Source organism: Falco punctatus (genome assembly GCF_963210335.1).
Source record: "Falco punctatus genome assembly, chromosome: 11".
NCBI lineage: Eukaryota > Metazoa > Chordata > Aves > Falconiformes > Falconidae > Falco > Falco punctatus.
In genome coordinates this window covers 10,759,654-10,782,051 of record NC_137591.1, presented here as the reverse complement: position 1 = coordinate 10,782,051, position 22,398 = coordinate 10,759,654, and the positions used below count along the sequence as shown (strand labels likewise).

The 22,398-nt window shown below is 47.0% G+C and overlaps 1 protein-coding gene across 3 annotated transcripts in view; it reads left to right on the top strand.

The window, feature by feature from the left end:
• The first annotated feature begins 841 nt into the window (after positions 1-841).
• The window catches only part of RAD54L (RAD54 like), a 35,791-nt gene continuing 14,234 nt past the window's right edge, over positions 842-22,398 (top strand). The window contains exons 1-8 of one of the 3 annotated variants that reach the window (XM_080406840.1): positions 842-13,282; positions 13,413-13,505; positions 14,515-14,634; positions 15,387-15,447; positions 17,196-17,331; positions 18,109-18,178; positions 20,655-20,943; positions 21,422-21,546. In XM_080406840.1, coding sequence (XP_080262966.1) covers positions 13,280-13,282; positions 13,413-13,505; positions 14,515-14,634; positions 15,387-15,447; positions 17,196-17,331; positions 18,109-18,178; positions 20,655-20,943; positions 21,422-21,546 — 897 coding nt within the window. In that variant the 5' untranslated portion in view covers positions 842-13,279. Of the gene's footprint in view, positions 13,283-13,412; positions 13,506-14,514; positions 14,635-15,386; positions 15,448-17,195; positions 17,332-17,384; positions 17,470-18,108; positions 18,179-20,654; positions 20,944-21,421; positions 21,547-22,398 lie in introns of all 3 variants that reach the window. The other 2 variants (XM_080406839.1, XM_080406841.1) reach the window with 2 other exon arrangements.

The window sequence follows — 22,398 nt, the reverse complement described above, 5'->3', positions numbered from 1 at the left end:
TGAAAGTGATGGACATAGCGCCAAGTGTGGAGGTGGCTGTCATTCTGCTATGTCATGTTATCAGTCATCTCCTCTCCATCCCAGCTTTGGAAGGATAGGATCCTTTCTACCTGTCTCAGTGAACAGAGCCAGGGGAACACACACGCATACCACAGAGAACAAAAATAACCTAACCTGGCAGAAAGCAGACACGCTGTCACACCTCCAAGGGGAAAACTGATACAGCCTCTTGCTTCTGTTTCAAAATCAATTTCAAGCTGGTTCCATGAAAGAAATGGCAAAGAGGGCATTAGGTCTGGCAACAGAGGTTGCCATTCCTGGGATGATGGATGAGGGATGAGTACAATTACCTGGATGCCTAGAGCTGGTACACAGCCTTTTCTGTTCAGCCCGCTCTGGCTGTCCATCCCCATCAGCAGGAAGATCAAAACAAACTTTGCAGAACCTCTTATGCGGCTGGACTTGTCTCTGCTCCAGCTATCTTGGAGAACAAAACAAGAAGGGAGCAGTGGCAGCTGCTCAGAAAGGACCATCTGTAATGTTGTATCAAAGACAATCTGCTGCACAGTGATGCAGAGGAATCTCTCATGCGTCGGCAACAGTGCCACGGCTGCTCTCCTGTCCTCTGGTCCCACTGTCCTGAGCTGCTGCTGTGCAGTCCCATACAGGGTCCTATGAAGGGACTTTGCTGGCAGCACTCTCTGCAGCAGCAGCTTGACCTCCCTAGATGAGAACTGACACCTCCCAAGTGGTGTACCCTGTGTCAGCCTTCACCTTGATGGTGCTGATGTCAATAGCATCAGCCACAAACTCTTCACGAGGTTATCTACCAAAAGGCTCTTATGATTAACAACACAGGGCTGTGTTCACATTAGTTGTAAGAGATGATGTCAATGTCATGCCCACATCAGTCGAGCATCGACTCTGATTCCGTCTTCCCAATGCTATGCAGCTGTCCTGCTGCTCATCCCCAAGGCACGATTACACCAGCACTCCGAAAGGGATTTCCAGAGCTGGCAGCAATCCCACTGCTCCCTATACCTGCCAACCCATCTCTCCCAAACTCACCATCCGCTTCCCTTCTGCACTGATGAGCAGAATATGCAAGACCAATTCCTACACGCACTCTCTTGCCAGCGCCAACTTCTTTCCTTTGGAGGCTCACCTGGAGTTGGCATGGACAGTGGGGTCATCGTGAGCTTGTGGGGAAAGAGATGCTGAGGTCCTGCACCATCCACATGGTGCTCACAGAGCCACCCATAGGATTGCAGAATGGGAACACCTGCTTGGGGGTTGTGTGATGCTCACAGAGCTGGCCACGTGGCAGGGAGAACCAGGTAGCCTGGAAGAGGCCAACATAGTAAAATAGCCAAAGACCTTTAGCCCATGGATCTCAGTTCTGTGGCAGGAGACATGAAGAGGCACGGAAGGCAAGGGGTAATGATTGCTGTATTTCCCCCTGACTGGCAAGGGCCCTCCACTGGCTTCTTAGCTCTGCTTTTGTTTGGAGATCAAATGCAATAGGAAATGCTAGAAAGTAGCAATTCAGAGGTTGTCACCAACTGCAAACTGGTTTTTCTCACACTGACAAAACGCAGGCATCTATAGGCAGCTTTAGGAAAGATGGGGACCATGGCATCTCATGTTAGTTGGTGAAACTAAGGAAGTCTAGTCTTTTTTTTTTTTTTTCCTCTTGAAAATTGAAATGCTTTGGGAAAACTGTATCCTCTGTCTCGTGGCTGCAGGCAGCTCTCCTGAATAAGCTATTGTCAGGCCTCAGAGATGTGAGTCAGAGCATCTTTAATCTCTGGGCGGGAGCATTCTCCATGGCTTTCATGCTTTGGAATAAATCTTCAGAGACGTTCCCAAATTAAGCACGATTCCTTTCTAATCTCCTTGCACTTCTTCCTCTCCCCGTTTTATCAGCTAGGCTCAAACACATTTCTCATGGCCTACTTCGAAGCAAACTGATTAATGCAATCGCTTCAGGTTTTAGGGGGGATCAGTGCTTACAGCAGGGGAAAGGGCTCCTACTGTTGCCGGCAGCCCCAGCTCCACAGCAGCTTGGGAAGCTTATAGAGATCTGCCTGTGAGCAGAGCTGACAGCAGAGGGTGGCAGCAGGGATCACACACTCACACGGGCATCTTCTGAACTCCAGTGGGAGCCTGCTCAGTGTCCAGGTGATTCTCCGAGCCCTCAAGGATCATGCTACATAACATGGCTGGTGCCAGCTGGGTTTGGGGGAGAAGGAGAGAGGAGAGCTGTTGGTTTCCAGAAGGGAGGTGCTGTGCTGCTCAGCAGCATCCCTTCCCTTCCTGCCCACCGGCACCAGCCTGATACCACAACCTCTGCCTGCTCCTTCAGCCAGAGGCAGATGAGTGGAGGATGGCAGCTCGTGCTGCTCAGCTGCAGCTGGCACACATCTGGTGTAGGAGAGAGGTTGGGTTTGCGTTTGCATCACCACCACGTGGGATTCAGGTCCAGCTGTATGATGTGAAAACCCTGAGTTGGGGAGCAGTTGTGTGAATGTCACGCTGCTACGGGACAGGGGTAGAGAGGGATGTTGAAAGGGGAGTAGTGAAATGCCATGGGAAAAACAGTAGCTCTGGATCTGTGTGTGTGTGTATTGATGTTCCTTGATGGAGAGAAAACTGCTCCTCTTGGCTTTTGTGAATCAATTTTTCTGACAAAAGATGCCATCTCTCACTGCCAGCCTTGCTTGCATTCAGCTCATGCAAGTCCTCTTCTGTTTGTCTGATGGAGGGGCTCCTCACACACAGTGTCCTTGGATAGCCCCTAAGAGCTTACAGCCTAAATAGATAAAAGCTGTGCAATGATTAGCTGTGTTTTACAGATGAGAAGCTAGAGATGTGCAGAAGGGAATCTCTTTCTGCATCTGCAGTTTTGAAACAACAGGATCCTGAATCCAGCATTACATTTGCCTGGGGCTGGGAGATACAAAAGCCTAAGTGCCCTTTGATGTGTCAGCAGGCTTCCCAGGACCAGAGTGGGACAGGCTATAGTTTTTGAAGGTGAAGCGAAATAATGACTAAAATGATGAACTAAAAAGTCAATACATTTTGGATGGGTAATACCAAAATGTGACATTGCCTACGGAAAGCTGAAGCTCATGGAGTTCCATGGAGCTCACGGAGCACTGATGGTGGAGGGGGTTGGAGAAGCACAACTAAAACAAAATAAAAAAAAAGCCTTGACAGATGTGGGCCTCCTGCGGCTGCTTGTGTCCTGCCTCACCTGCAGAGTCTCTGCCTTTGCCTCACCCAGGGTGGTGAGAAGCCCTACCAGCCTTTGCAGTCTGGCCCATGTGTCTAGTCTTGGGTTTTTTTCTTGATTGACAAGTAAAGGACCCTCGTGCTTTAGTGAGTGGATAATGGCTGCCTTGATGTCATTTATTGAAGCTTTGGAATAGCTGTGCTTTCTAATTACTTTTTCCTTCCTGCCTGAAGAGCACCTTTTGCTTTCAGATTAACTTCTTGCTGTTTCTTTGAACTTGTGCCTCTGTACTCCAAGCACCCTGGGTTTTGTGAGATCAAGGCAGGCTTGGTTAAGGTAACAGGCAAGTAGTGATCAAGGTGTTTTTTTCCTTTTCTGCACACAAACGTGCCAGGTTTTCTAATTAGACTGTGTGTGGCACAATCAGCAGACTTAGGGTCCTTGTGCCTTCAAAAGAGACTCTCCAAGAAGAACAAGTTAGTAGGCTGCCTTTGAAGGGGAAAAGACTTCTTCCTGATGTTCAGAGGGGCATTGGTAATGTCCAGCATGTGCATTCATATGCACAGCACATGTATTTTGGACACGTGCAGTGGCCTCTCTGCTCTGGGAAGCAGGGAGATTTTTGGTCTGTGTGATAGATGCTTCCTGTGTGAGTGCAGTTTTACAATTCAAACTGAAAGGGCTGATTTACTCCAGACAGCCAAATGTCCTGGACAGAAATAGCAAAGTCCAGATCCTGACTGACATTCTCCACTATAGTGGGATAGTGGTTTGGCCGAGTGTAAATCAGTAACAGTCACATTGTTCTTACTGAATATATAGAATCACCAGAGCTTTTAAAATGCTAATTCACTGTAGTTTAGTTGTGGCATGGAGGAAAGCCCCAAGGTTTTCCTGAATGCAGATAGGAAATTCAGGGATGGATGTTAATCTGGAATTTGCAGCATCCTTATTGTCCAGAGCAATGGGGCGGGAGTTGTCCTTGGGCTTTGTGCAGCACTGAACACACCAGGCAGGCTGATAAACTGGCATCCTCTCTTCTAAGGTTTGTATCCTGCCCCTCTGCTTCAGGCATTGAGTGAAGCTGCTGGTGGTCTCCTCAGGGATGGTGGCTTTCTTCTGGAAAAAATTCAGTCAGGAGGGAAATCTAGGGGTCACCCCTACCCAGCTGAAGGGTGTATTGCTTGCACTTAAAAACTGCAAAGGTGCAACACCATCCCTGTCCAGACAGGCTTATTTTTCCTCCCTCTTTTTTTTTTTTTCTTTTTTTTTTAAGGTTTTCCTTAATTTCTAACGGGTATCCTCTCGGACTGCAACTGAAGCCTACCACTTCCTTCCCTACCTTTTCTGATCACAGAAAAGACTCCCTTCTTCAGAAGAACTTTCTGCAGATTTGCAGATTGCTCTCATATTTCCCTTTTCTGAGACTAGAACAACCGCAGCCTTTTCAGGCTCCTCCTGCACTTCCCATTTTCAAGGTCTCTGATAGTGCTGGTCGCTCTTCTCACCTCCTGACACATTTGAGACTAGGTACTCAAAACAGGGCACAGTCCTGCAGCTGTGGAAAGAGGAAAGATATCTTGATACATGTGATGGCTTATGCCTGGTGATGCACCCAGGATGTAGCAGAGCTATTTAGCAGCTGCACATGAGGTTGCTCCAGCAGCTGAGGACTAAAGAAGACCTGGGCACAACCTCTTTCCATGCTAGAAATCAATTCTTTTTTTTTTTGCTTGCACACAAGCATTGCTCAGAGCAAACTGCAAAACCCTGGTGTAAAGCAGGACAACTTATTTGGGGGACAAGAGGGCTGAACTGGTGCAGCCCATTACCCACAGTGTTATTCCTGGAGGCCGAGCTCTGCTTGGACTCGCCAGTGCCCAGTAAATGAGATGTTTCGTGGTCCGGTGTGACTGTGACAAGAGGCATTTTGTGCTAGTGGAGTTTCTCTCCTCTCCCCAGCTGTCTGTTTATTCCAGGCTTGTCAGAACTGCATGGCTGGTCCCCCGGTGAAAAATTTGGTGCAAGCAGCCAAAGGATTTAGAAGTTATTAGGAAAAAAAAAAAAAAAAAAAAGAGAGAGAGAGAGAACAGCAGCATAATTCTGCTTTCTTCAGAAATAAAGCTTAAAAAAGATGAAAGGTATTTGTCTTGACTCTCTGCAGGCTCTACCTTGGCAGCCAGCTGGAGAGACTTTGGGAAAGCAATTCCAGGAGCCCAGAGCTCAGCGTCAGAAAAACCTGACGCTGGGACAGCTGAGCCCCTCACTGCAATCCGCTGCCCTCTGCTTCGTGGCAGTTTCAGGTTTTTTAGTGGTTTTTGGAGTCAAAAGTCCCCCAGTAGCTTGATCTGCTTCCTGTGCAGGATGGCAAATAATTGCCTACAAATGGCAAACAAATTCCTTGCCTGGCAGTCCAGGTTGTGGCAATGAGTTTTTTTCTTTCTGTTTTATTGCTGCAGAGACTCATAAATGAGCCCCGTGCCCACAGAAACGCAATTGCTAGCAGACTGAAAGGGGAGAAAAATAAACAAGGATGACAAACCAGGTATCACAGCTTTGGAGTACAGCTTGGAGGCTGGCTTGTAGCAGCTGAGTGTCTGCAGCACGGCTGCTTTGGATGAGGCTCTGCTTTGGAGTTCACCTGCACTCAGTTACTCATGTCCTTACTGAAGGCTGTGGACAGAACCTGAACGTTTCAAAAATCTCTGGCCCACACCTTTTGCTTTTTGAGGCTCTTTCCTCTGTGACTGTAGATGCCACTGAGTATGCCAACCCTCCTGGATTTCTTCCATGACAATCCCAGGGTAGTGAGGGGCATAAGGACATTTTTTCATCAGGGTGCTAGACCTGGAGGCTGAAAACTTGAATGCAATTTCTCTGTGAGTGGGATGAAGGTGCTGGAGTGTCCATCCTCAGAGATCTTCAAAGCTCAACCAGACAAAGCCCAGAGCAAACTGATTTAATCTTTGAAGTTGGCCCTGCTTGGAGCATGGGGTTGGACCAGAGACCTCCAGAGGTCCCTCCTTACCTAAATGAGCCTGTGATTGCTGGCATGGTTTGGTCTCCATCGCTGGAAGAAGGAGAAGTCACCTTCCTAATTCTGCATTATCCATCCACTAAAATCATAGAGCAGAAAGTCAAAAATAAAATACCCAATCCCTTTTTTCAAGGCTGGGAAAATTGTTGTGCTTGTCAGACATTTCATTTTTTATGACATTTTCAATGAATTTTTTTCTTGAAAATGTTATTGCTTTTTAGCTTGATTGAAAAGCCTACTTTCAGAGAGAAGTTCTCAATAGCCATCTTGATAATGCTTTCTGCGTTTTCTGTGTTGGCTTTTTTTTGTTTTGGGTTTTGTTTTGTTTTTTTTTTCCTAAACCCCGAACGATTAAAAGCACTCATTACAAATGCTGAAAATCCCTCACGGTCTGCCTTTTTGGAACCCTGCAAAATGAGTACAACGGATATTTCTGAGTTATTTGGGTTATTTTTTCCACAAAATAGCTTTTCCGCTTTATTTTTTAAGTCCTTCCATTCAGGCTGTAAGCTTTTCAGGGCAAAAATTGCCTCTTTAACAATGTCATTTTCCAGCTCCCACTTCACCAAGGTTTTCAATTTGGATGGGAGCTCTAAGTCAGATAATCATTCAAGACCACAATGTCTCTGGCTCAAAGCAATGCTGACCATTTTAGGTCACAACTCCAAACTAAGACTTTCAGTTTATTAAAGAGCAAAGTTTCAAGGTTGCTTTTTCCCCAGTAGCTGAGTTTGCTGGTACCCTCCTTGTTTTGTAAACCATTATTAAAAAATATTTTTTTCAGGGAGATGCTGAAAGTTCTCTGCTTTTCATGAATTGCAGCTATCAGAAATTATTATCTTAGTGCCTAAGAGATCTGTCATGTCTGTCCCTTCCCTTAACAATTACAAACATGTATCATGTTGATGAATTTAGATGGTCATTTAAAGGCAAACTGCTTGTCCTACTTTTTGCTTCTTATTGATTGTCATGTAATTAACTGATTCATTTCATTAATATAATCCAGGGTGTCTGTAACCCACTTAATCAGCAGAGCCTGATCAGAAAACTAGGGTTTAATTAGACTGAGCTAATTGCCCCAATGAAATGATGTTTCCTCTGTCCTAAGCCATTACTTATAGGAGCCAGAGGTTTTTTTTTTCTATCGAGATTTAATCAGGGGCAGAGAGAATAATATTTTGCCTCTTGCCAAAGGAAGAGCTTCCCTAAGCAAAGACAAAGCAGCCGGGAAGAGCAGTCACACAGTTAGAGGTGACACATCCCTTATTAGCTGAGCAATATCATGGTTTGCCCACCCAGTGAGTCCAGGTGTGTTTAAGATTGCATGGTCCATGCTGTGAGCTCCCAAGCTGGTCCTGGAGCTCACTGGAGCCATACACGAACTAAGGCAACTTGGTACCATAGTGGGAAGGTCTGGGAAGGCCTGCCTGCTACCACAAAAATAATTTGAAACCCCTGTTGCCTGTCTGTTATACTCAATGCCTGCCAGTCCCACTTTAAATTGAGATGCTGAAGTGTTTGGGGACCACGTGTGCTTCTGAAGGCGTCTTCCAAGGGATGCTCCTCCATCATCCATCAAGATGGTTTCCTCAAACCCAGATGTCATGGTAGAGAGCACCTTTGTTGCCAGCCAGCCTCACTTCTGGCCCTTGGAAGTTGTATAAATGACAGAAATCATATGCAGGGGCCAAACTATTCACACAGGGCAGCCAGCGCTTTGTCTCTGCAGGGCTCAGACAGCAGGGAGGGAAGCAATTCCTTCTGCCCTGGAGAAAAAACCATTCGCAGAAAAGTCTTTCTTGGTCATTCAAGCTGATAAGCAAATATTTTTAAATGCACTGGAGGGTGCTGGGTAGCTTAACTGCTTAGAAAGTAAGTGTGTGTATAAGTGTATGTATATATTCTGTCTTTCGGCTTTCACACCCAGACTGACTGTGGTGGGTGTCTCTGTAGATCAGAAAAGTGACGATGGAGGTAGCTGTTATGGGAAGATGGCTGCAATCCTATTTATTTCAGTCGTGGTCCTGCAACTGGATTTGCATAAAGGCATATGAGCAGCACCCCTGAATGCAGCCCCAAAGAATTCTGGTGGTGGTGCTGCATAAGTGGTGAGGACCCACTAGAATCAGGGGCTGACCCTGGTCCCTAAGGCTGAGATCTGCCCTTAGATTTGTTCTGCAGCTCTTTGAGTGCCCTGTAAATGTCTGAGCTTGGCAAGGAAAATGGCATCTGATTGTAAATTTCTTGCAAAAAATGAACCTTCAGCAGGGCTAAACCAATTTGCGAAATCAAGCTGAATCTAGGAAGCCATTTCAGCCTCCCTTTAAGGAATGAGGAATGTGTTTCTGGAAGTGCTATCACAGCTTGACTCTGATGTTTCCTAAAACCAGGCTTTTTAGTGTTTGCAGGTTGTGTTGTTGGCTGGCCTCTGCCTATAAAGGTGAGGGAGATGACTGGCTAATTAGCTTTTAAACAAAATAGAACATTTTGCTTTGCATCAAATGAAATATTTTGGGTCGCTGAGTCAGACTTCTACATGTTTAAAAACATTTTAGCAAAAAAAACTAAATTAGAAGCAAAGGTGGTACAGGGGGAAAGTACCCCATGGGGATAGCCTTCCTCTGGAATGAAGGGCTGGCTCTTGAAAGTAGGCCCATGGAGTCACAAAAGCCTGAAGCACTGAAGTTGCTGATGTTTTTTCTCACAGTGGCAGGTGAGATTTGTAGGTGAGTGATGTTAAACCCAGGTTGGTGGGTAAGCCTCTGCTTCCAGGTACCCTTCAGTGCCATGAGCCTGCAGAGGAATCAGCTGTTTAATGTCGAATTAGTGATTAGTTCTGGATGCAGCAACAATGTGAAAGGAGAAAGGCTGGGGCTTTGCCTCTGGAGGAGGTTGGGGTGTTATCTGGATGCCACTTTTCTTCCTGCTTCCCTGCTCATCCCATGTCCTTTTCCTTCTCTGTGCCACTGGACCCTTCTCCACCTCATGGATTTCAAGCCATGTCATGTGGCTCAGCACAGTGCAGAGGGCTCTGCCCTCAAGGGAAGGGCATCTTGATTTCCAGCACGGGACAAGGAGGCACTTGGTGAGGAACACATGGAATCCATGAGTAAGGAAGTGAGTGTGCAGCATTTCTGGGGCACAGAGTTCCCTGGAGTAGTGGCAGTGGAGGTTTTTCCCTGCTCCTTTTGCCTTTGCTGCTTTAAGGAAATAGGATTTTGTGAGGGTTTTGGTTTGTTTTTTTTTTTTAAATAAACAAGATTAGCAAAGATTTATTTTTCTCTCTTCTAATAGTAATAAGGATTAGGTACCACTGGGTCTAGAGGGACAGCAGTCATAAATGAATCAAAAGAAACTGTGAAATCTAGTATGTAACGTGTGATGGTGAATGGCTCCTAGACCAAAGCAGGCAGCGGCCGCCCAGCTGTGCCACCCCGCTGCGGGATAGAAGAGCTGTGCCTTCAGGTGTGCTCGCCACGCAGCGGGGTTGAGGCCAAGGTAGGTGCTGTACAGCTGAGATGGCAGGTACTGCAGGGATGGCTGGGTGGGATGTGGGTCAGCCCCACAGCCCTTGTCACCAGGCACAGCTGTAAGTGCTTGAGTGCTGTGTGAGTGGGAAGGGCATTGGCCACCCAACTCTCATCACTCTGGGCTCCTGACTCCATTTGCTTTCAGGTGATATTCATGCAAATGTGCCAAAAGCAGCAGCAGTGCTGGGATCCTTGCTGCTGAACCTCTGCCTCTGTCCAGCATGCAGCCTGGCTGCATGTCAAATGGCACCTGAACCTCCAGAAAGTAAAAAGATTTTTGTCCCTGAAGGTAATATTTTTGAAGCACTTAATGTTTCCTCCCTCAGTAAGTGGACGGGCAGTTGAGCTGTCTCTGGTGGTGATGAAAGGGGATCACAATTCCAGCTGACAGCAACTTTGTATGATCGTACTCAGTTTCCCTCTCGTGGTTTGCAAAGGAATTAACTGGGAAGATATTTAATTACTTTCCCAGCTGAATACGGCCAGCATGCAGAGGTTTTCATCCCGCAGCCCTGGTACCATCACAGCTTCACCTGAGAAGATCCAGGTAGCACCACCGAATTTTGTTAAAGCTGTAGCTCTCCCTTCTTATGGTGACAGGTTTTCACCTCTGGTTTTCATTGTGGAATGGCTGAAGCTGTTAGATGAGGTCTCATTCCATCAGGAGGTATTTTCTCAAATTCTCTCTCCCTCATGCTGTTTCCTACCTGCTACAAAGGTAACAAGCTCTCTTGGGCAGGACCTGTTCTTATTCCTGCCTGTGAAGATCTGGACATAAGGCCCCAATTCCTGCAAAGAAGACCTGGGTAAAAGCCCCAATTCCTGCAACACATTTCTGAAAAGTTTTTTTTTTTTTTATGGGGAACCAGGGAGGGCCTGAGCTCTGTCTCAGAGGAAGATTTTTGGCATCCTCCCCTCTGCTTGCTCATACTGGAGGGATTCAGCATCCTGCAGAGATGGCAAGGGAAATCACAGGATTATTCCCTATGGTGATTATCTTGTGCTCTCTCAGGGCTGTATAAATGGGAGCTGATTACAGCTAGAAAAAAAGTAAATTGTGTAATTAGAAAGGGGGAAGAGGGGAGGACTTAAACCTCTGCCTGAAGGTGTCAGTTTGGAGAGAAGAGTGGAAAAGAGAATGTTGAGTGGCATTGCGCTGGGACCCACAGAACGGGAAAGAGCAATTGCTGACCTTGTCCCTGGCTGCTTCTGCTGCCTCAGGCAAGCCCCTTGTCTTCCCCTCTGGAGAAAGAATGAAGTATTTTTCTGCTGTATCTCTTTGCCTGTTTCTTTGGGAAGAAAGGGGAACTCTCGTGCATGTCCAGCTTGCCCCAGGCTTGCAGTGTGCTTGGCTTAGGAGCAGGCTGTCCATGCTCAGGCATTAGCATCACCCCAAATTTCCCTCTCGGACTTGTCACGAATGGTTAGAAAAGAAAAGCTATTGCAGGGTGGAGTTCTGAGCAGTTCTGTGTTGGGTGTAAGATGACCAGGATCTCTCTTGTTGGTCTACATGGAGCAGGAAAGGGCATTTTGCCTCCCCTTCCTCTTATTTTTACCCAGCCTGGTGTCGGCCAGAAAACATGTCTGTTCCTGTCGCAGGCCAAAAATCATGCAGCAGAATTGCTCTCAAAGCCACGGTGAGGGAGAGTATTAATGCAAACATTATTAATGCCGGGGAAAATAGCCAATTACCTTCCTACAGAACCACTCTCTGCTCAGCGGACCAGTAAGTATAATATGTAACATTTGCCAGTGAGCTCTGAAAGCACTTTGGGAATACAATACTGATAAATGGATTTGGATTTGAAAAAGACGGGGGGGGGGAGTAAATTTAAGGTACTCGACATTCAGGAAGTGTAAAAGGCTGCAGGGAATCTGCGCCCACTTATAACTCAAGTCCTACAGATGCAAGAATTTGGCTTTGTCTTACATCCACTCTATTTTGTTTTGTAGATGTGTAACTGCATTAACAGATGTTTAATAAACTGAATAGAAAAATAGAATGTAACTTGAGGTGAGGATACTGCCAAAGGGGCTTCTTGTGTTTCTTGATGTTTAAGAAGGTCAGTTGTACATCTGGAAGTGATCAAAGTAAGTTTTTACATGTCATTTATTTCCCAGGTTTACCAGTGAGACAACCAACAAAGGGGAAATCCATCCTTCCCTTTCTCCTTTCCTCCTTGGAGGAAGAAGGAAAGACTAAGTCCTTTTTTAAGAGCTGCAAGGGCATAGCACATTGACTAGTTTGCTCTGCTGGATTCCACTGAAGGCCACGTTTCACTCCCTGCCTGCCCCCATGTGCTCCTTGGATGGCATCTGGAGATTTAATGAGTCTCCCAAGATTTATTAACACTGTCAACTGCTGATGCCTCTGGGAACCCATGGGCTCCAGAGGACCTCCTCTGAGGCCTGTGAGAGGCACATCTTGGTATCGCAAGCTGTGTGGGAATCTCATCTTGAGGGTGCCTTCCCTGCCTGCTGATAGAGGAGTTAACAGTGTGTATCAGAGGGCTTGGCTTATTTCATGGAGTTGTTTGGGGTTTCTCCTGTGTAGTGAGGAGAATTTAGCTGGGTGTCTCCAAAATGCTGTGATTTTGCAGTTTGTAAAGCCTGTCCTTTAAATTGCTTGGTGAGCACCAGTACTCATTTATCATGTCAGCTGTGATCCATGAAACAGGAACAGCTTTGCTCTTTCCCGAGGACTAGCCTGCCCTTCTCTTTCAAGGAAAACAAATCTACGCTCAAACTGCTGCTACTCTGAGTTTGCTTTTCACCCCAGCACCACTCTAAATATCCTTTAGGATGTACCAAAGGGATTGCCTTTATGTTCTGTGAGGGCACAAACAGCTGCTCAGTACACAGTCGGGGCTTTAGGGTCAGCTCTACTCAAACAGTAAGTATGTAAAATAACATAAAACTGGAAGAGCATCACTCTGTTTTGAAACGTGACTGTAAAGGCATGTCCCTCCCCACGGCTCGCCTTCCTGGGCGCCAAGGGGCACCCGCCTGCGTTTGTCACAGCACCCAGTGATTTAATTCCTGCTGCCAGAGGTCAGGCCAGCCACAGGGCTCTGCCCTCTGAACCTGGGTCTCACTTCACCTCAGGCTCTTGTCCTCGCAGCTTTGTGCCGACACGGCGCCCACCCGCCTGCCAGACACTCGCACAGAGCACCAGCAGGGCCCGAGAGCCACGGCCTGCCCCCCACCGAGCAGCCTCGGGGAGGCCAGGCCCCGGGGCAGGGCTGCCTCGGTGCAGGGCCCGGCCCCCGGCCCGCAGCTCGGCCGCGCCCTCGCTCCTCCCGCCGCGGAGCCCCGAGCGGGTCGATACGGCTCGGCGCTCGCTCGGCCGTGCCTGTTGCCGTGGCGAAGAGGCGGGGCGGAGCCCGCCCGGCGCCTTTCCCGCCTCCAGCGCGGCGCGCGCGAACCGCTCCGCGCGCGGCACGTTACCGCCGGCCGTCTGCCCTGCCCCGTGAGGCCATGGTGAGTGCGGGGCGGGCGGGGGCGCCGGGCCGGGCTGAGGGGCTGGGCTGAGGGGCTGCGCGGTGTCCCCCCCCCCCCCCCCCCCGGCCCCGCTGTCCCTCAGCGTGTGTGTGCTGTGCCCCTCTTCCAGAGGAGGAGCCTGGCTCCCAGTCAGCTGGCCAAGAGGAAGGCGGGCGGCGGCGAGGAGGAGGAGGAAGAGGAGGAAGGCTGGCATCCCCCGACGGTGAGTGAGGGGCCCCGGGACTCGGCGGCGGAGGGAACGCCCGCCGGCCTCGCCCAGGCGGGGCTGGGGTGGGCTCGCCCCCGTGTGACTGCCGGAGCCCCTGCAGCCGGGGGGCGGGGCGGGGGTCCGGGACCCGCCGCGGCCCAGTCAGTCCCAGGTGCCTGATCGGGGGTTGTTATCGCCCCCGCCTTCTGGGGATTGAGGACTAGGCTCTAAGTTTATGCTGTTTTCACTAGCTGGGAGAAAACTTATGTCAGGTCATGTAGTCAGTAGAAACTTCATTGTGTGCGTGTGATGCTTCGTGGGTTATGGAAAAAACTATCCCTGGGAGAGCTTCCAAGTGTTTGTGAGAGGGCTGGTAACTAGGAATAGGTAGATGTTCAAGACGAAACAGAATGTTGTCATGCTATGTACTGTGTGATACAGGTTAAAGAGTCTCACCTAGTGCTTCCTGTGTCAAATCCCTTTTTCTGTGCCAGCAGGTAGTTAAAACCATGCCTCAATCTGAAGAGGACTGTGATAAATGAGGAAACATATCAATGACTTCATGCCTTGCTAAGTGCCTGAAATTTAGGTTTCAGTGTGAAACCTGTGCAACAGCAGATGCTGTGGGAGCCTCAGGGGACTTTCATGTAGTTTGTTCTGTGCTTCTGACCCTTCCTTTTTTTTTCTTCTGCTTTTTTTGTTTTTTAGGGGAGGAGTGGGACAGGACAAATCTTAGCACAGACAAAGCTGCCTTTTTAGGTTAGAAAGTGGTAGCTATCTTAGCTAGGAGAATTTTTTAACCTTCATGCAGGTGAAACTTTAGGGCATGGTGACCTTTGTGGTGTTGCTGGCTCTGCCCTGTGGTGAGGTGGGGGTGAGTAATGATTGTGTCTGTTCAGAGATGCTCAGCTGGCTGGGTGGATTGTCTGTGTGGTTAGGTGCTTACTGAGTGTGACAGCAATGCATCTATCTTCTGGTCTCGCCAAATGCCCTTGAGTTGTTTTGTCTTGATGCTGTTTTTCAGACTCGGAAGAGACAGAAGCCTGTCAGCGAGACGGAGGGTGGAGAATGTTACAGGTCGCCTTTCCGGAAACCCTTGGCTCAGTTGACCAATAGACCTCACTGCCTGGATAGCAGTCAACATGTAAGTGGGTGTTACTGCTGGCACACTGTAGCTGGTGGGTTGTGTATGGAGCTCATTCATCAAGGGAGTCCAAATGCTTCCATGGACCCTTTTAATCAGAGGTGTTATGGAAGTGACATACACACAGAGTCTTTAGGAGAGGCTTTTGCTAGCTCCAGCCATTTAATGTTGAAGGACGTGTGGTGCAGGAATGTTCTATAATGGAAATCCTGAATAAGAGAGTTCTGTGGAGCCTAGGTGAGGGACAGTGCCCAGGGACATGGGTAGCTTTCCACGCAGATGGCTCAAGTGCTGTCTGCTTGCCCAGTTTGGTCTGGGCTTCCACTTGCTGGAGACCAGGTGCTGGACTGGCTGGGTGCTTGCTGATCCAGCATGGTTGTTCCTACGGTGGTAACCCAGTTCCTTTACAGGAAGTCAATTGCCTGACTGAATTACCAAGGCGGGGGAAGCAATAGCATTTAAAGAAGTGAATAATGCCAGTGGATTTAAGAAGGGGAGTTAAGAAAAATCGATTTTACACATTAGAAAACCCAAAGGAAAATAGTTTTGATAAGTGGAGTTGTGGGGGGAATTGTGCGGGTTTGTTACTTTCTTTCTTTTGGATATTCTTGAAAATATTTGGAGTTGAAGCTTGAATAGATGGACTGTCAGCACTTGGCAAAATTAACTTCTCAAAAAATGTTCTGGGCTTGCCTTCTTGAGCAGTCTGTGATTTTAGACTTCTTAAGCATGTTTTCTTTCTGAATTCCTAGGAGGCTTTTATCCGCAGCATTTTGTCCAAACCCTTCAAAGTCCCCATTCCAAATTATAAAGGTAAGATGAGGAGGTTTAAGGATTGTCTGTGTTGACTGACTGGGGTAAACCAGATGATGCTCAAGCCTGTCAATGTATCTGTGGGGATTATTGTTATTTTTTGCAGTGATGCATATGTTCCAGAAATCCTGATTTAATTTTGAAAGAAAAATACTGTCACATTAGCCAAGTCTTCATATTTCTTACTAGTGTTTAGTTTGGATAATCCTACATTTCAGAATCGGATTTTGTGTTCTTATGGCTATATATTTGATGTAGTGCCAGAAGATTGTACACCATATCGCAAATACAAAAGTAAGATGAATTCCAAGCGATGAAGGTTTACCATCTAAATAATACCCTAATGATACTAACAGACAGAAGGCTGTAGGTGAAAAAGATAGTACATGCCAGTTTTCTTTCTACTTGGCTTGGTGTGTTGAGTCACAAGGTGATTTTCAGAGCAAGGTAGTCTTGAAGTTCAAAGCCTCAGCTGGTTTGAATCAGTGAAACACAAGATCTCAGAAACAAATGGGCCAGATCTTGTCTCCTTCCCCTTCACCATTCAGCTGGAAAATTCGAAAGCAGATCAACCAGTTTCACTCAAACTTTAGTTACAAAAATATGTCCGTAAGCAGACACTGACTATGAAATGACAGGCCCCAAAAGAGTTTGGCAAAGTTAGTTTGTGGAAAAGCAGATTTGTCAGGAGGCTGAAACAGAACTGTAACTGGAGGAGCTGCTTTCTGCAGCTGTTACCTTCCTGTCTTAATTGGGAGATGAGGTTGTTTCGTGTGCTCTTTTCTTGGTGTGCATGCATTGGTGCCTCAGCTTGCAAGGAGCTTTAACAAGCAGTGGGTAAACTGACCCTGCTTGAATCTTTCCCAAGCAAAATCAATCCTGGGAGCACAGTTGCCTGAGTTTTGATGGGAAAAGGGATTTCTGTGCGTGTTCTTTTTGTGTTCTTCTCCGTTCCAAAACTGTGACATCAAAATATAATACTAGGAAGTACTAGGACTCATGCTTGGTTTCTGCTTTTCACAGGAGTTGGCTTCAAGGCCAGACATCTACTGTTGCTCAGCAGAGAGAAAAATAATACCCTAGAGTATGTAATGGCAGTATGGTGCTAACTATGATACTGTAAAACTTCATCACTTTGAAAGATCAATTCCTGACCTTGCATAAAAGATACAATTTTGGCTAAGTCTGGGTTAAGTGATCCAGAAAGAGGGTTTGACCGAGTATATACTGTGTATTTGGGAATGTATTTCTTGAGCTGCTGAGATGTACGTTCTGGAACTCTGCTTGTCTTTCAAAAACCTTTGGGTACTAGGAGTAGCTCTGATGCCCAGAGACAGCTGAGAGAGACTTTGTGCCTGTTTATGGTTGGATGCCAGTGGCACAGGTCTGGGGTGAAGTTGTTGGTCACCTTGCAAGACAGCATATGCTGTTGTGTGTCAGCATATATGGCATCTGCTGCACCCAGTCATGCCCATTTTGGTGCACCTAATCTGGTGGCCAATGCCATTGCTCCATCTTTGCCTTTGTTCCTTCATTCTGTTCTTTCCTGCTGCAGAGCTACCTGCTGTGTGCTGGCAGAGTACTGCCAAACAGTAGCCCTACGTAGGTGTGCTGTCTGCACCAGTTTGCATCTCCACTCCAGCACACAATTAACTAACTGTTCCTAAATGTAATCAGACCCTTCTGCAAGGCTCTGCTTTCTGCCAGGAAGGAGTTGTTCTTTGAGTTGTGCCTTTGTTTGCTTCCAGGGCCACTGGGTTTGCGCGCACTGGGTATCAAACGGGCAGGGTTGAGGAATCCTCTCCATGACCCTTTTGAGGAAGGAGCTCTGGTTCTGTACGAGCCCCCGCTGCTGAGTGCCCATGACCAGCTGAAAATAGACAAGTGAGTCATCACCTGGCGCAAATGTTTTAGCTCTGATCTCCTTGTACACATAGATTTATACGCTTTCTTCCCAAATGTGTCTGAGCTGAACGTCAAGGGAATTTTAGTGCCAAGTATTCGGCCTCTGAATTGGTTCAGGTATAGTAACAATCAAAGGAGGAATGTACCCGTGTCAGATCTTTGTGTTCTTCCACAGGCTTTTTTATCTCTCACTCATCCAAAATTTAAATCTGTTGCAGGGAATAAGCATGGACACATGAAGAAGCTGCTTAGAAAATCTTATGGCTTAATCGTTAGTCAGGAAACATCAGCATCTAAGGACAAGCAAAGGGTGACTGATAGTCAAATGTTAGGCTGCCTAATGGTTTTTATTCTGAAGTAGTTCCTGTTGTGCTGTTATAACTTCAAAGAGCTGTCAGCTGGATCTTCATGGAGAGGGGAGGGTTTTCCACTCTCCAGTAATGCAGTTACAATATAGTTATCAAAACAAGAAAAACAATGACTTTTTAACTGTGTCTCCAAACCATATTCTGCCCTAGTTTTAACCACAGACCAAATACATAGTTTTACTGATGTTTCAGACAATGGATCAGACCTCTGTGACTTCATTCTCAAAACTGATTCAAAATTAATCCATTTTTCGCTTTCTTGTTGGCAGTTGCTTCCCTCATGCCACTGGGGAGTCCTCAGTATAACAGTGAGATTTAAAAAACCCTAAACATATGCTGTGCCAAATTCATTAATCACACTGTCTTCTTCCTTGACTGCCTCCTGCAGGGACAAAACACCTGTCCATGTTGTGGTGGATCCTGTCCTCAGCCGTGTTTTACGGCCCCATCAGAGAGAAGTAAGTTTTCCATTGGGACCTGAGAGTGTGGCTGGAGGGCTTGGTGCATTTCTGAAAGCTGCAGTTCTGCTGGAATTGTTACCCACTGCTGTGAGGTGTACATAGCCCTCACAGGCTAACAGTCTGTGACAGTCTAACAGACTCCAGTCTGTTGGAAATGCAAAGTGAAACATTTAACTGCCCTCTTAGAGGCCTGAATGCTGCAAATATCCTCTATTCTGTGTTAAACAAGAGGATGTGCTGGGAGTATGACAGTCCTGTTTGTCCTTAAAAATGTGGAAATTTGCTGCTTGCTTGTGGGTAAGAATTTTCTCTTTTGCCTCTGATCTAGCAGGGACAGAGCACTCCCAGCCTAAACGTGATGCTGCCCAATGCACAAGTGTGTTCTCTGGGGTTGTAGGTCAGGTCAGCTGATAGTGGAAACCGGGGAGTTTCTGGACTGTTGTGCACTGGTTACGCAGGTCTAGGAAAGCACGTTGGCCGACTTCTATGTCACCAGTGGTACCTTAAGAAAAGACCAGATTCTTCAGGGAGATGGAATCTTGCAGACTTAGGGCTGAAAGTCCAGCCTTTACTTATCTTGAAGTCTGGAGATGGAGCTCTGCCGAGTGGAACCCTATGTGGAAGGTGGTGAGATATAGTTGCAGTAAATTATGTTGCAGTCCAGTCTTGAGTTGGGCAGGGCAGACTGTCCACTGCTGTGTTTTGCTGGTCAGCAGAATTAGTTGGATCTTCAGTCGCTGAGCCAGGAAACGCTGAAGCTCTTTTTCTGGTACCATGGTTCCCAGGACAGCGTGGAGTAGATTCCTGCTTCACTGTGTTTTATTTGGACATAGGTATTCACACCTTTGTAGGTGTGAGCTGTCCATGACCTACGTAGACTTGGAATTCGCCAGTGGAAAGTGCAAAAAAACATTTTATGTTGTAAATATGTGCAACATCACAATATTGAAGCAGTGGGTACTAATTGCCAAATACATAATGTAGGTATCTGAACAGTTTGAAGTTCATCACAGATGCAGTATGTTATCATTTAAGCCTAGAGGCAGCACAGATGGAAGTTGTGCTTGCTGATCTTGCAGGCTAAGCAGGTCAAGCTGGATGTGTCCCTGCATGGGAGATCAGTTGGCTCTAAGAGCACTGTAGGCTGCTCCTGGCTTGTACTTTTATCTCAGAGTTGGTACTGAACCTGTGATCCAGTGCAATGCTCGTGTCTGGCTACATAGCCGGAGGCACTCTGGTTTTGGGTAAGATACTGCCTGCTGGTGCTTTTGTCAAGTAATGATAGTTACGTTGGTGTACTAGGCACGCTCTGGTTTTTGACAGCTGAATATCTCTGTTAAAGCAGTCTCTGTTCTAGTCTAACAAGTCTTTGCCTGCTAAGATTCCTGTGCTGCTTCAGGTGATGCTCCCAGACTGTACAGCTTCACTCCATCTTTGTCATGTCTTTTGCCGGGTTGCTGGGAGGTTACCCAGCTGGATCCCCAGTCAAATGCACTCTTTTTGTCATTGATGTATTTCATAATTATTCAGCTGGCTTAAATAAACGTCATGAACCTGTTGTTAGGGGCCTAAAAAAGAAAGAAAAGGATTTGAAGGTACAAGTGAAGGTGTTCCATCTTCCGGTCCCAAGTAGTGGAGCACAGAGGCATGAATCCATCCAGGTGTGTTTAGGTTGTGTCCCTTTCCCTGCTCTGGTGACACAGTGCAGGAAGCTTATATGTTTCCAATACAATGCCCTGATTTTCTCTGACTGTCATCACATGTTAGAGGAACATTTTGCAGAGTCTTGGGGGGGTGTGTGTGTGTGTGTGTTTTGTTTTTTTTTTCTTTCTCCCTGCTTTTAGTTTTGGTGATGTGTCAGAGCCTAATGCAGGGCTGAGCTCTTCTCCCACCATGTGATGTGGGCTATAATCTCAGCTCTGTGTCTTCTCTGAAGCTAAATCTGCTTTGGACCTTGAGTCCCCAGGTGAGTCATTGCACTTCTAGGCAGAAGTGGTGAGGTCTGCTTGAGGGTGTTCTGGGAGTAATCAGGCAGCAGAAACAATTCTGCTCGCTCTATGATTCTGTGTTTCTAAAACTACCTAATTGGGTGTTGTTAAGCTGATTAACCTCTTTGCAGTGATTGATGCAGGTTAGCTGATGGCCTGGGTCTATCTAATGCAACCAAGGGTAGAAATTTCTGGAAATTTATGTCAGGAAGCTAGTTATAATTGTATAGTTAAAATGTAGTAGGATGTTACAAGCTATGTGTTGGCACCAGTAATGTTGTTCCAAACCAGGTGTGGCTGCATTTTGGCTCTGTCTTGGGTGATTTCCCTCAGTCTCTTTAGAATACACATGTCCTTAGGGATGTGCTACACAGATTTGCTGTTTGTTGTAGTACCAGTCCTGTGCATTGTGGTAATGAAGCTGTAATGAAGTTGTCATTCTGCTGTTGTCCCCATCCAGCTCTGAGAGAACAATTTTTTGGCAGGGAGTGAAATTCCTCTGGGACTGTGTGACAAGCCGGCGGATCCCCGGGAGTCATGGCTGTATCATGGCAGATGAAATGGGGCTGGGCAAAACCCTGCAGTGCATCACACTCATGTGGACACTTCTCTGGCAAAGTCCAGACTGCAAGCCTGAAATTGAGAAAGCCATGGTGGTGTCTCCCTCCAGCCTGGTGAGAAACTGGTACAATGAAGTAGAGAAATGGCTGGGGGGAAGGATCCAGCCACTGGCCATTGATGGAGGCTCCAAAGAAGAGATTGACCGTAAACTAGGTACAGAAATGTTTGCAGATGGTGTGGTTGGTTGACTTAGGTCAAAATCTTGCATTGGAAGAAGCCTACAGTAGCTGATTTGAACATCTCTGGGCTGTCATTAGAGCTCTGGAAACTGACAAAAAGTCTCTCCACTAACATGTTTAGGTCAGACCCTTGCCTGTTGGTAATAGCTGATCTTTTGCAATAATCAAAGTCCAGTCATGTGCTTAAGTTAGGGCAGTCCCAGTGCCTCTTCTTTGCTCTAGCCAGAAGCCAGGAAAGGACTGGGCAGAGGTAAGAGGGGGATGGAAATGGGGACGGTTGTGGGGAAAATAGCACAGGTATATGTGGGTGGAAGGGATGCTATGAAGTAATTGAAACGGACAGGTTTTCCTAGATTTTTAAGGCAAAAGTTTTAACTATAGAGCTTGAACCTTTTTCTGTTGGTTTTCCTCATCCCTTTTATTTTTTCTTTTTACCTCCTTTCTGTCTGCAGTTGGCTTTATGAACCAGCGTGGCCCGCGAGTGCCTTCACCCATCCTGATCATCTCCTATGAGACCTTCCGACTCCATGCCGAGGCATTACAGAAAGGCAGTGTTGGGCTGGTCATATGTGATGAGGTACAGGGGAATCTTTAAGGGGAATCTGTTCCTGATAATTTTCTTGAGATCTGGGCAAAACTGGCTCTGCTTTCTTAAAAGCAGGGAGGGCTGCAGGAAACAAGGTTTAGCTGTGGACGGCACCCATTGTGGTGTTTGAGAGGCTCTTGGGTAACTATCTCATCCATACTGGCTGAGGCTGAACAAGAGAGGGTGTTTTTGGGAGCTGAGATACGAAGAAAATCCAGGTGGTGGTAACTGTGGCCACTTGGTAGGTCTCTGGCTGGTTGGGGGCACCTACTAGGGCCCTCTCAGTGTGAAATACGTAGTAGAAAGGAGGTCCACTGCCTATCTGACACTGAAAGAAGAGGCCTTACTGTGTTGGGAGGGTAGTGCCCTAGCTCACTGATCTTGTTTGCATTTGTTTGTGTCTGTCTTTGCTAAAGTAAGAAGTACTTTCTGTTTGGCCTGGCCTCATGTTCTGCCCAGTAATTTTTAACATGGCTCTGTTTTGAGCAAGAGGTTGGACTGGAGACTCCCAAAGTCTCTCCCAGCGTAAATGATTCTGTGATTCAGCATGCTCCTGTGTGTAGTTGGCTGCTGGCATCTGGCCATCTTATTCTGTGCTTGGGGAGTTTGAAAGGCACTCCCATGGCAGGGACCCTCTTTCCCTCTCCGTAGCATCCTGCTTGAGGCAGAGGTAGGAGAGTGGCGTGAGGAGTTATGTCATGTGCTGCTTGTTCAAGAGGAGACAAACCTGGCTTAGATCTAGCAGCCAGCAATCAGGGAGTCAAGTTTGCCAAGCCTGTGTTATCAAGCTCTGCTTCCACCTGGCTGAAATCGAGTTGTTTTTTCATGTATTGATCCCTGTTT